At 41.7% G+C, this 14,117-nt stretch overlaps 1 protein-coding gene across 1 annotated transcript; it reads right to left on the bottom strand.

The window, feature by feature from the left end:
* Positions 1-1,388: 1,388 nt before the first annotated feature.
* EMP2 (epithelial membrane protein 2) lies at positions 1,389-13,841 on the bottom strand. Its single transcript, XM_018573000.1, has 4 exons — positions 13,735-13,841; positions 9,718-9,817; positions 6,320-6,466; positions 1,389-1,960 (listed from the first exon to the last, which is right to left on the bottom strand). Exons 1-4 carry the CDS (start codon positions 13,810-13,812, stop codon positions 1,791-1,793), a joined length of 495 nt encoding a protein of 164 aa, XP_018428502.1. The 5' UTR covers positions 13,813-13,841; the 3' UTR covers positions 1,389-1,790.
* Positions 13,842-14,117: the final 276 nt, after the last annotated feature.

Below are 14,117 nucleotides of genomic sequence, written 5' to 3'. Positions count from 1 at the left end.
GTAATGATTATAATGAAGTAGTATAAAAAAATTCCTAGTTCAGAGACAAAATTGGCACTTTAAAAACTGATTAGGGATGCCTTACACAGGGACAGTTAGTTCTTTTACATCCCTAGTGCAATACCTTATGAATGATGACAGCAACTCCTGCTCCTTAGCATTTCCAATTGCTAGGCTACACTAATAACTGGTGCTGTTAAAGGAACTCTTGATTTATATTTCAGTATGCACGGTCTTGTGATCGTTTCTGCAACTTTTGCTAAAATCCATTGACAATTAATATCCATTTGTGTTTTCAGCACCGTAAAATATATATTTTTTCTGTTTTCAATGTATTTGCTTTTTGCATATGTGTGTTTGGAAACAAACGTGGCATGGTTCATAATAGCATGAAAGCCAATTTTATAAATCTTTAGCTGAAAAGAATAAAAAAACAAAAGTAAACTTAAATGTAAAAAATGTTGCAGGACTCTGACAATAAAAAAAAGAAATCTTTAAATAGAAATTTGGCTATTTCGAAAATAGCCTTTCAATATTCAAAGATATGTCCACAGGACCAGTTAAAAGGTAACCAGCTAAACTCTGGGGCCCTGGCAAAGCACTGTGACATCACTGTGCTTAATGTTTCATACAGTAGGGTCTCCAAAAAGTTATCCTGATTAGAGATCCATGTTATTTAAAAGTGACCAGTTGGAGCAGCGAGGATAAAAATAATACATACATTATTTTATTTGCAGCCTTCTGCCAAACAGTAGATTAAAGTAGATGTAGATGTAAACTTAAAAATTACATTTAGTTTACTAAAGCACTGTGTATAATAAACAATTGCCATTTCCTCAAATTTTCATCCTTTTTTTTGCATCTCATTAATATTAATCTTGTCCAGCCTCTTTGCAACCACTTATTGTTCACATGCATGCGTTCCAACGGCAGCCCCATGTCATTGCTCTGCACCAGGTTTCTGGTGGTGACAACTGCAGAATATGCCTATGCAATGTGGGCTGGCACAGCTGCTTGTAGTCCCCATCGGAAGCGAGTTTAATCAGGGTGACAACAATGATTGGGATTAGAATCACCTTAAGGAATCAGTTATTCCTTTGACACATACAATCCTCCTACTGTTCAGAGGCTAACTACAGCACACAAATCTCAACTTATCCTTATGCTGATGCAGGAAAAAATTTTTATTATATAACTTGATATTTTTCTAGAATAAACCTAATACATATATTTTTAGAATAGCTGGAACAAAGATGAAACAGAGCTGATGCTAATTTCTTTTTTTTTTTTGCAGTGTGCACTGTAGAAGTGACAGCTGGATTCTGTATTGAGAGCTGTAAGCAAAACCTCAACTTTTCTTTGCTCCAAATGCCCCATTGTCTCTGTATGGCAGCAGGCTTTTTAATATGTCTATACAAATGCCCAGTCCTTCTTGCATATTGACCACAAGCTTGATGTATTAATCGCAAACCTACTCCCTCTTCCCCCACAATAAAACCTTTACCTTATGGTTGTTAAATTTAAGTCTAACAACAACAATATATTTATATAAAATTAAACAAAAAAGTTCAAGTTGTAAAACATTATACATGTATTGCAATAGTCTTCTTTTTTCCCCAGTAAGGGCCAATGTTCCAGGATACGTGTATAATGCATTATACTCTTAGCATTTAACATGCTAAGAGAACAGTACATGATGTTTAAGAAAACAATACCTTTTACCAGAAAACCACGTTAAATGGATTATATACAAAACTGTTATCTGGATTTGGTTTCTGGAGTGAATTTATCTAGCGTTTTCTAAGTATTAAGTACATGATACTGTTAATGAAAGTGAAAGCAAAGGCAATCCAAGCGAGGATGAAAGAATATCCAAAAGTGCCATCCTGAATGTTAAGGTTCGGGTGAAATGTTTCATGCATGGAAGAGTAGATTGCAGCTGCAATCATAACACAAAGACCTGTGGGATAGAAATTAAACAATCAATCAACTGATAGCGAGAAAAATGCTGTTGTAAAACTATAAATAATTCCAAACACCAGCTTTCACATTTTCTGTCATTTAAATTGGGACAAACTAGTACTTATTGTCTTTTAGAGATTAATAGGGTTCAGATTTGCTCCCATCTCCTGTTTGCCAGGCTTGGAGCCCCATCTTAAAAAAATGTGCTTTCCTCTCCCAGAGACACAAGGCCTGGGACTCAGAAATGAGGGTTGGCATTCCTAAAAAAAAAAAATGGAACCCCATGCTATATTGATATAAATGATTTTGCCTATAAACAATGTTTCCTATGAATGACTAAACTAAATCTGGGTGTTGTTGCATTACAATGTGCTAAAACAATGCACGTTAATGAGCATTCTTTGGTGCATGCAAGTGCCATTTATTTAGAGTGACACTCTAAGACACTATTACTGTAGACAGCAATGCACCCATGCTGCAATGCACCAACATACATGCTGCGCATTATTGTACAAGCTGCCTTAACACAGCATGCTTTAACGCATGATATAACTCAGTAGCAGAAATGTGAAGGGGCCTTAAAGTAAACCTCTCCTAAGAGAAATATGGGAACTGCCAATGCAGACCTTCTTTTAAGAATGCTAGATAGATAGACTATCAATCATGCTGACCCACTGGCCCACTGGCTTCAGTACTTTCCAAGTCAGTGACCCAGGCAAGCAGTGACAAGGAGAGCAGGTCAGGAACGTCAGAGACAAGTCCTTAACTGCATTTTGGGCTAGTGATTAGTGATAAGTATTGAAGGAATTGGGTTGGAATATGAAGCCGGCAAACTAGCATTGTAGAATGAAAAGTTGGCAATTACAGCCTCCCTGTTTTTTTTAACAGGAAATGTTTTCTTTAATGGAATATTTTAATAGCTGTGGTCAGTTTTCTTTAAAATTGCGCTGTGAATATGCCACATGTATTTTTACAGGATGCATTTATGACACACAGGTTGCAAAGAATGCTGGGTTGTCTATTTAGAAAGCACAGCATTATATTTATGCTTTTTGGAAGACTGTGTTAATCCACATGTTAAGATGTTGTCATGTTTGCTAGCAGAGTGGAAATAGTTGTATACCTTCTCTTACTCCTTTAGGTCTATTTTTAGATCAACAGCTGCCTAAAAGGAGCTGTATAAACCCGCAGTGCTGGACCTGCAGTGTGCATTTGGTAATTTTGAAATATTCATAATATGTCATATTTACGTGATTGCCAAAAGAAAATATGTTTTATTTAGAGTAGTAATAGTACGAGGAGGGCAACACTTCTTAGTGTTCAGGCAAAAAAAGAAAGAATTGTTTTTCAAAGGTGTAGACCCTCAGACAAATTGTAATTGCTTCATGGGTCCCCATTGGTGAGATTCGCCTCTCTATTTGTATTGTTGTGCATTGTCAACAAGAAATCTAAATCAAATCAAAATACCTAGAGTTCTCACCAGAGTAAGGTAAGGATAAATCTTCCAATGTGGCAGGTAATTGGACAGTTTGTATGTATAAAAACAAAAAGATTGTTAGTGTTGCAATCACTATAATCAGTTGTTGCTCACTTCATCACTTTATATAAGGAAATTCCTCTTTCTTTGTTATCAAAATTTTATCGATGCTGTGATTGCATGTAACAATTAATTAATAAATGATGGATGAATAGATTGCCCAATTGTGAATACATCCACACTCTAAAACAAAGGAAACCGATCTTGAAAGTAAAAGAGTATTCAGCTTGCGGTAATTGAAACCCGTGAATATATACAATATGACAGGAGTGCATGGTAACATGCACTCACGGCATCGGCACCGTGAGTGCAAGGTAACATGCACTCTAACGGCATCGATAAAATTTTGGTAACTAAGAAAGAGGAATTTCCTTATATAAAGTGATGAAGTGAGCAACAACTGATTATAGTGATTGCAACACTAACAATCTTTTTGTTTCATCTTTTGATTCTGTAATTCCTTGCAATTTGTGAATCCACATCAATATACTCATATCATTATCCACCTATCCCGTCAATACCTAATAATTTGAAGTCATATTGTAAGTTGTGCAGTGATGGTGTTTTGTAATTTATGCAAAAATCAACTTTTTTCTAATTTTTTATAATACCTCGTCTGTCTCGGTCTTTAAGTTACCTCTGTGAATTGCTATCTTCTAAATAGCTTTTTTATATAGTTTTTGCATTCTTAGGGTTCCCGTTACATATCGTGAGCAGGGCCGTCTTTAACGCGGGGCAACTGCCCTGGTGAGACCCCCCACAGGCCTGCTACCCTGGTGAGGCCCCCACAGAGCCCTGGTTTAGCCAGGCCTCTGCGGGGTCTCACCAGGGCTCTGTGGGGTCTCACCAGCCCTGGTTAAACCCCACAGAGCCCTGTTGGGACCCTACAGAGCCCTGGCTTAACCAGGGCTCTGTGGGGTTTTGCCAGGCTTTGTGTGGTGTAACCAGTCCCCACAGAGCCCTGGTGAGCCCTCACAGAGCCCTGGTTAAGCCAGGGCTCTGTAGGGTCTCACCAGCACCAGGGTTCTGTAGGGTCTCACCAGCACCAGGGTTCTGTAGGGTCTCACCAGCACCAGGGTTCTGTAGGGTCTCACCAGCACCAGGGTTCTGTAGGGTCTCACCAGCACCAGGGTTCTGTAGGGTCTCACCAGCACCAGGGTTCTGTAGGGTCTCACCAGGGCTATGGGGGGTCTCACCAGCCTGGGTAGCCCCCTCAGAGCCCTGGTGAGACCCTACAGAGCCCTGGCTTAACCAGGGCTCTGTGAGGTCTCACCAGGGCTCTGAGGGGGCTACCCAGGCTGGTGAGACCCCACATAGCCCTGGTGAGACCCTACAGAACCCAGCTGCCAGGGCTCTGTAGGGTCTCGCCAGCCCTAGTTAAACCCCACAGAGCCCTGGTGAGACCCTACAGAGCCCTGGCAGCTGGGTTCTGTAGGGTCTCACCAGCACCAGGGTTCTGTAGGGTCTCACCAGCACCAGGGTTCTGTAGGGTCTCACCAGCACCAGGGTTCTGTAGGGTCTCACCAGCACCAGGGTTCTGTAGGGTCTCACCAGCACCAGGGTTCTGTAGGGTCTCACCAGCACCAGGGTTCTGTAGGGTCTCACCAGCACCAGGGTTCTGTAGGGTCTCACCAGCACCAGGGTTCTGTAGGGTCTCACCAGCACCAGGGTTCTGTAGGGTCTCACCAGCACCAGGGTTCTGTAGGGTCTCACCAGCACCAGGGTTCTGTAGGGTCTCACCAGCACCAGGGTTCTGTAGGGTCTCACCAGCACCAGGGTTCTGTAGGGTCTCACCAGCACCAGGGTTCTGTAGGGTCTCACCAGCACCAGGGTTCTGTAGGGTCTCACCAGCACCAGGGTTCTGTAGGGTCTCACCAGGGCTATGGGGGGTCTCACCAGCCTGGTTAAACCCCACAGAGACCTGGTGAGACCCCACATAGCCCTGGTACGGGAAATGGCACTTTCGGCATTATGCCAAAAGTGGCATTTACGGCCGATATGTTTCAGCGGCCGATATATCGGTGCATCCCTAATATAAACGGCTGAGTTTGCAATCGGTTTGAAATCCTGCAGTCAAAGTTTTTTTGAGAGAAGTCTATGATCTATGTGTGCTGTTTTTTTTCCTGGGTGTTGGGGAGGTGAGAGAAATTCCTGGGGGGGGGGGCAAGAAAATGTTTGCCCAGGGTCCGATCAGTATTAAAGACGGGCCTGATCGTGAGGACAGACATTCTACCAATAGAAGGGTTAACACTGTTAAAATCGGATCTCTAAAAGGATAATTATTTTTTGTTTTTTAAAGTGAACGTCTTGCTTTACACTTTATGGGTAAAGCACAAGTTCACCTTAAGCTTAATTATTAGAGTTAAAGCAACCCTGCTGATAAAATAAAATAATTTAAACAAAGTTAAAGAAGAGATTTAATACTCACTTTTCTGGCAGGCAGAGCTTGCCAGAAAAGTGCTACAGAGCTACAGAGCTAAAGAGCTACAGCTGCTAATGGTGTTAAATGGTTCTGGTATTTTGGATACCTGGCCCTCACTGGGTGCTGGGTTCCCTCCATTACCTGCCACGCCTCTATGTGTCCTGTGTTGATGCATATGCACCTCTTCTAGACTGACAACATATACTTAAGTGTTAATTTTTAGGTCATTAATTAGGGTTCAGAATATGGTAGGGCCAAGTTTGTTACTTGTTTAGATCAGGACATTGAAGTTCACATTTTATTTATAACTTGTCTTTAATGCAGAAATTCCAGCTCGAGGAGCCTAATTCAAAGGAAGGGAGAATAAATCTATGTACAGCCACACAATATTTACTCACATGACAACATTTGGATGATAGCAGAGAACACAAATCGCTCTCCTTGTTTCAGTCGGAACAGTTGAAGACCAAAGCTCAGTAGTCCAATACAGCAAAGTATGGTTGAAAGGACCATTGTAGCCTGAATAGCCTGTATGGCATTAAAATCTGAAAACAAATATATATACATATAAAGTTCAATTAGCTGTCTCCCGTAGCCAGAAGACTTAGATAAACATTTTTTTCTTAAGAACAGATCACATTCAATGATTTTTTTCCTTTCCCAAATCCCAGATAAACTTTGTTTAACCTCCTGCCGTCCGCCCGTTAAGAAAAAATGGACGGACGGCGGGTTTGGTGCCTTTTTACCCAACGTGACCCCGTCTTTTATATTTTACCAAAAAATGGGTAATAATAAATCTTTTAGAATTTAATATAGGGGAAACAGTTTTTGTTTTTTTAATCCTGTAAATTTTCCTTAATATAGTAAAAAATAAAACCTGCAGTGGTGATTAAATACCACCAAAAGAAAGCTCTATCTGTCCCCAATAAAGAGTATAAAATTAATTTCAGTACAGTGTTGCATGGTTCCATTTCAGAAAAATAAATTTTCAACCACAGAAAAAAAAGGTCCTAAGGAGCATTTGTGAGTATTCGTCAATATGTAAATCTCAGGGTAGGTCCAGGAGAAATGTCTTTGAAGAATGGATATTGGAAGTTGTAAAGATTTGTGCAAGAAACAGTTGCTGCTGAACAAAAGACCTGGCCTGTGCACAGCTCCACATGAAGTGAAAGAAATCTGCAGTTTCCCAATATCCTCTACAGCAGTGAAAAATTCTACCCATTCTAAACAGTTGCTGTGAGCAATGGAGAAAGTTTCTTTATCTAAATACACTATATTGCCAAAAGTATTGGGACGCCTGCCTTTACACATACATGAACTTTAATGTCATCCCAGTCTTAGTCTGGATGGTCCAATATTGAGTTGGCCCACCCTTTGCAGCTATAACAGCTTCAACTGTTCTGGAAAGGCTGTCCACAAGGTTTAGGAGTGTGTCTATGGGAATGTTTGACCAGTCTTCCAGAAGCGCATTTGTGAGGTCAGGTACTGATGTTGGACAAGAAGGCCTGGCTCGCAGTCTCCACTCTAATTCATCATCCCAAAGGTGTTTTATCGGGTTGAGGTCAGTCAAGTTCCTCCACCCCAAACTCGCTCATCCATGTCTTTATGGACCTTGCTTTGTGCACTGGTGCTCAGTCATGTTGAAACAGAAAGGGGCCATCCCCAAACTGTTCCCACAAAGTTGGGAGCATGAAATTGTCCAAAATGTCTTGGTATGCTGATGCCTTAAGAGTTACCTTCACTGGAACTAAGGGGCCAAGCTCAACCCCTGAAAAACAACCCCACACCATAATCCCCCCTCCACCAAACTTTACACTTGGCACAATGCAGTCAGGCAAATACCGTTCTCCTGGCAACCGCCAAAACCAGACACGTTCATCAGTTTGACCAGACAGAGAAGCATGATTCGTCACTCCAGAGAACACGTCTCCACTTCTCTAGAGTCCAGTGGTGGCGTGCTTTACGCCACTGCATTCGACGCTTTGCATTGCACTTGGTGATGTAAGGCTTGGATGTAGCTGCTCGGCCATGGAAACCCATTCCATGAAGCTCTCTACGCACTGTTGTTGTGCCAATCTGAAGGCCACATGAAGTTTGAACGTCTGTAGCTATTGACTCTGCAGACAGTTGGTGACTACTGCGCACTGTGCGCTTCAGAATGCGCTGACTTTGTTGTGCCAATCTGAAGGCCACATGAAGTTTGAACGTCTGTAGCTATTGACTCTGCAGACAGTTGGTGACTACTGCGCACTGTGCGCTTCAGAATGCGCTGACTCCGCTCTGTTATTTTACGTGGCCTGCCACTTTGTGGCTAAGTTGCTGTTGTTCCTAGTTGCTTCCGCTTTGTTATAATACCACTAACAGTTGACCGTGGAATATTTAGTAGCAAGGAAATGTTATGAGTGGACTTATTGCGCAGGTGGCAACCTATCACGGTACCACGCTTGAATTCAGTGAGCTCCTGAGAGTGACCCATTCTCTCAGAAATGTTTGTAGAAGCAGTCTGCATGCCCTAGGGCAGGTTCACACCATTTTCTGGACCAGATCTGGAACTGAGTTTTTGACAAGTATTTGACACATCCAATTTCAGGTCTTGCTGGGGGACCTCTGCAAGACCTACAGATAGCCAGGAAAAGAGCAGCACAATGCTTGCACATAAGTTACATGAACTTACCACAGTGGTTCTTTTCAGAGCTGCTCAAATGATCACAGCCAGGGACAACCTGGGCACCAATGCCTCTCCACTTGTCCATCTTCCTATTATTGTTCTTATATTGGCCATACCTTGGATCATACAGCTCTGGGCAGGCTTCCACAAGTTCTACAAAGAATTCAGTGTCCATTTCAGCCATCATGGTTCCTATCTTCAAAAATCTCTCTCCACAGAAGCAGGAAGTCCTGGGGTGATGAGATTATCCAAACCAGCAAAAAAAAAAAAAATTCCCCGTTGAGTTGCAGTGCGTTTTTGACGCGTTTGTGCGCGTTTCGGTGTGTTCCAGACCAGAAAGTTGTGACACACAGTATTTTTCTGTTCTGGTCTGGAACTGACTGCAATGGCGTGAACTGAGGCCAAGAAGAGCTTAGGGAAACATTGGGATGCATTTTAGGTCCAGAAACAATCTGGTCTGGTCTGGAGGTGATCTGGAGGCGGTGTGAATGGGCCCTAAGTGCTTGATTTTATACACCTATGACCATGGAGGTGATTGCAACAACTGAATCCAATAATTTGGAGGGGTGTCCCTATACTTTTGGCAATATAGTGTATATTTTTTAGGTGTGGCTGGACTGGATTTAACTAATTGTGATACCATTTCACTTAGGCATTTCTGAAATCCACATACATTTGTGAACTGTATGTAGTGGCTTGGAGAACTTTATTATAGAACCACAAAAAAAAAAAATTCCCATTTGCACTAAAGTTGGCCTTAAAAGCAAACCTGTTATGTCTTAAGTATTGATGCTAAGAAAATAAATACAGGCACACATTATTGCCTATAATTGTTTTCTTTTATATATCTTTTACATGTCATAAGTCACAGAAGCCCCCTAACCCTGGATACTTAGTATGTGAATATCAACTTACAGCTCCAAGTCAGAGGACTCCATCACTTTGAGAGGAATTAGGTGAAGGCATGGCAGATGTCTGACTTTGGAGGTGGTAGTGAACATTTGCATACTGAGTGGTAATATAAAGAAAAACATGGGAAGGTTTGCTTTTCATTCCTTTTGTCAGAAGTCAATTATTTTAACTATGATAATGGTAAACAAGTACTGAGATGATAATGCTTGCACTTACTAGTAGTATCACTTCCAATTGCCGAGCACTGTACCGTTTTACTGGAATTCATACAGGTCTTCCAGATGTCAACATAAAAGTTATTTCCAACCCACCAAGCCTGTGAATATAAAAGTAGACATAATACAGTTTAAAACAAAATATTTCCTTTTAAATGTAGAGTATAATATTGTTTGTGTGCAATTTGGTGACATATACATGTGTGTTTCTTCCAGAGAAAGGTGAATATGTCATATCAGCTGTACCCTGACAATTTTCTTACCTTGCCTAGTGGATGTTCAACTATATCCTCTTCAAGTATATACAGTGAGGAAAATAATTATTTGATCCCCTGCAGATTTTGTACATTTGCCCACTTACAAATAAATGAAAGGTCTATAATTTTTATCATAGGTATTTTAAATGATAGAGACAGAATAATAACCAAAAATCCAGAAAAAACACATTATACAAATGTTATACATTGAGTTGCAGTTCAGTGAGTAAAATAAGTATTTGATCCCCTACCAACCAACAATAATTCTGGCTCCCACAGGCTGGCTATGTGGTACACAGATTAGTCCTGTCAATTTAAGAAGGTACTCCTAACAACAACTCGTTATGTATATAAAAGACACTTGTCCACAGAATCTCTTTCTTCCATTCAAACTTCACCATCATGGGCAAGACCAAAAAGCTGTCAAAGGACGTTAGGGACAAGATTGTAGACCTGCATAAGGCTGGAATGGGCTACAAGACTATCAGCAAGAAGATTGGTGAGAAGGAAACAACTGTTGGAGCAATTATTCGCAAATGGAAGGAATACAAAATAAGCATCAATCGCCCCCAGGCTGGAGCTCCATGCAAGATTTCGCCTCATAGGGTAAGGATGATCATGAGAAAAGTGAGGGATCGGCCCAGAACTACACGGGAAGAGCTTGTGAATGATCTCAAGGCAGTTGGGACCACAGTCCCCAAACAAACCACTGGTAACGCAATACACCGCCATGGATTGAAATCCTGCAGCGCCCGCAAGGTCCCCATCCTCAAGAAGGCACATGTACATGCCCGTCTGAAGTTTGCCAATGAACATCTAAATGATTCAGAGAAGGATTGATATATAGACAAATGTATGAGTTGCCTCGATATGCTCAATCTGAGGACACCTCTCCCCTAAATAGATATAGAACCCAAGAAACAATAAGGTATCATGACCATTTCATAGATAAAATCAAATAACATAATTTATTTAAACATATAAATACATTGATGAGATAAAAAATTGTCCAAGACAAAATTTCCCCAAATTTGTGTTGGATGTGGCACCAATGATATACAGAATTCCACAAAGATCATTAGTCACATGTCCAAAATACTTCGAAAAAACAATATTGATACCAAAAACTGTATTCTTTCTGGATAACTTGCGTATTCCTTAGTGGTTCCGGTACCGACGCGTTTCGCTCTTAGCTTCTTCAGGGGACCATGGGGAACTAGCTTAGTAATAATAATTATATACAAGTCATAGGGCATTATTATGGCAGTTATCCCATCGAAAACGAGGCAACACAACAGGTTAGTACCCGATACTTACCAAACACCAAGTGCTTGGCAAAGACTCTAGGACAAGGAGAAAATCAAAGGCCACCGATAGCCTCCCAACAGACTCCCATCCAATACCCCACCGGGGGCACCGGAGCCTCAGCTAGGAAGGAAATGGGAGACAGACGGAGTGGACTATGTTCACTTTTGCTGTCACTGGTCCTATATATGCCACCACAAATGGGGAGTTGTTATAATGCATAAATGTCCTTTCAAATACCTGTAAAAATTTGATACAGACCAAAATTGAGCTCTTTGGCATTAACTCGACTCGCCGTGTTTGGAGGAAGAAAAATGCTGACTATGACCCGAAGAACACCACCCCTACAGTCTAGGCAAACAATATGCTTTGGGGCGGTTTCTCTGCTAAAGCTACAAGCCGACTTTACCACATTGAGGGGCCAATGGACGGGGCCATGTATTGTAAAATCTTGGATGAGAACCTCCTTCCCTCAGCCAGAACACTAAAGATGGTTCGTGGATGGGTCTTTCAGCATGACAATGACCCAAAACATACCACCAATGCAACTAAGCAGTGGCTCAAGAAGAAGCACATTAAGACCATGGAATGGCCTAGCCAGTCTCCAGACCTTAAAACTATAGAACATTTATGGAGGGTAACCTGTGTCCTGTACTGTACTCTAAAAAAGTATGCTATTTACTTATTCATACAGTACAGGACACAAGATCAGTCCCAACTGTGGGGTTGGCCACATAGCAAATGAAGTTAACAGGGCCATGTAACAATGGGTAAACAGAGTGGATTAGGCTCAAAGAGCAGCTTGAAGCACCTTACACCTGAAACTGGCATCAGAAGAGGCTTGAGCATCTACCTGGTAAAACCTCACAAACTTGTAAACAGCAGACCAAGAAGCAGGGAGCCTTCTGCAGGAAATCCTCAGAAAGAACAAATAGGGAATTGCCAAAAAGAGGCAGTAGCTAAACTCTCACCTCCTGAACCAAGTCCAGACAGTGCAGAGAGATTTCCTTGGAATGCTAGGGAGCAAGGCACAAGGATGATCGGACAATATCCTGAATAAGATGGAAAGAGGAGACCATGTTAAGGAAACAGGAGGCCATAGGTCTTAGGACATCCTTATCCCTGTGCAACACCAGAAAGGGTTCCTTACAGGATATGGCAGCCAACGCAGAGACTCACCTGAGACCATAGCGACCCTCCTGGTAAGATCAGCCTGATGGGTTCAAACAACAGCATCTGCAAAGCTGACAGGTTCCATGGTGGGGAGTGTACAGGAGGAGCAATTTAAACAACACCCTGCACAAAAGCCATCACTAAAATGTGAGAGGCACAAGGTCCTTGAAACAGAATAGTAAAGGCTGAGATTTTTCCCTCGATGGTGCTCAAGGCCAAATGCTGATCACATCTAGACATCAAGAAAGAATTTGTCCCATGGAGTACTTCCTGGGGTGGAATTTCCACTCCTCGTGCCATGCAAAAAAAAAGCCTTCCAGCGGCAATGGTAGACTTAGGGGGTTATTCACGAAGCCGTCGGAGGCAGCCGAGTGAATAACCCAGCCGAAGTGAAGTGAGCCGAACTACGTTCGGCTATTCACTTCTGGCTTGTACGGCTGATATCAGCCGTACATCGGCTGATATCAACCGTACATCGGCTGTGAACAGCCATACATTGGCTACTTTCGGCTGCACTTCAGTGTGAAGTGCAGCCGAACATGTTCGCCCCGCTTCGGCTGTCGCTTCGGCTCAGTCGAGCCAAAGCATATGCCTTCGGCTCGGCTGAGCCGCTCAGCCGCTGTACTGAACTGAAGAGCTCCTTGGGCGGAGAGAGACGAAGAATCAGCCGGAGCTATGGCTGGATCCTTCGGGTCCTACGTGAATAACCTCCTTAGTGATTTCATCTTAAAGGGGCCAAAAGGATAACTGCACTTTGCTTTAAAGTTTAACTGGCTTTATAATGCACTCACCAGACTCTACTTCCTACCGCCACATCATTGGACACTATTGAGTAGTCTTAGAATCTACTTTTATCCACATTCAATTTGTTCTGTAATAATATTAAACGATAGGATCGGTGGAGGAATAGCAACTCCTGGTGCGTCACACTAGATGAAGTCCAAATATGAAGGAAAAGTGACCTATCTAAGTGAGCCTTCTGTTACTAGTCTGCAAGAAGACGGGACCAGGCTCCATCAAGGACTGTAAACTTAGCTTTTAGTATATGCTTTTGTCATTAGTTAACATGGAATCATATGCATGTAGCCTTTAGAAGAAAAAAAAAGGTGAAAGAGGCCATGCATACCTAAATAACATTGTATTGTATAATAGGATCTATAAATCAGGCATTATACTACACTTTACATTAACAATATGATTTTCTAAATTAAGATTTGAAGCAAGAAGAGCAATTATAACATTCATAGCAGCAATATATACTATGCAACAGCACAAGGACTTACATTGTCAATTGTAGAAATGAACAGCAATGCTATAGAGGTTATGTGAAAGATGATAATAAAAGCGAGGACAACCAACATTTTCAGAATATTCTTCTAGCAGACCAAAGAGAATCCTGCAAAAAAATGAAAAGACAATAATTAGTATTATGAAGTAAATATAAGCAGGCACTGGGTAAACAGTCCAACCAACATGTTTCGATGCCACAGGACAGTCTACCTAGATCTAGAGCTAGTTAAAGCACCAACATGCTTCTATATTTTTCTAGGACTGCAGTTGTAAAATCAAAGTTCCCCAACGTACTCACGTGCTGTGGCAATTAAGATTGAGCGCCTAACACTACCCACTGAATTTTTTTATGATGAAATACAAAACAGGAAAACAG

This window comes from Nanorana parkeri, unplaced genomic scaffold, assembly GCF_000935625.1.
Source record: "Nanorana parkeri isolate BGI_ZX_2015 unplaced genomic scaffold, ASM93562v1 scaffold2201, whole genome shotgun sequence".
Classification (NCBI taxonomy): domain Eukaryota; kingdom Metazoa; phylum Chordata; class Amphibia; order Anura; family Dicroglossidae; genus Nanorana; species Nanorana parkeri.
The sequence above is the reverse complement of the archived record's forward strand: the minus strand, read 5'-3'. Positions and strand labels throughout refer to the sequence as shown.

Excerpts from the sequence above, each read along its gene's own strand:
- EMP2 (XM_018573000.1), bottom strand. The coding sequence starts at position 13,812 with ATGTTGGTTGTCCTCGCTTTTATTATCATCTTTCACATAACCTCTATA. Across the intron at positions 9,818-13,734 it reads TCATTTCTACAATTGACAAT|GCTTGGTGGGTTGGAAATAA; the intron begins GTAAGTCCTTGT and ends TTATATTCACAG. Across the intron at positions 6,467-9,717 it reads AATTGGAAGTGATACTACTA|ATTTTAATGCCATACAGGCT; the intron begins GTAAGTGCAAGC and ends ATTTGTTTTCAG.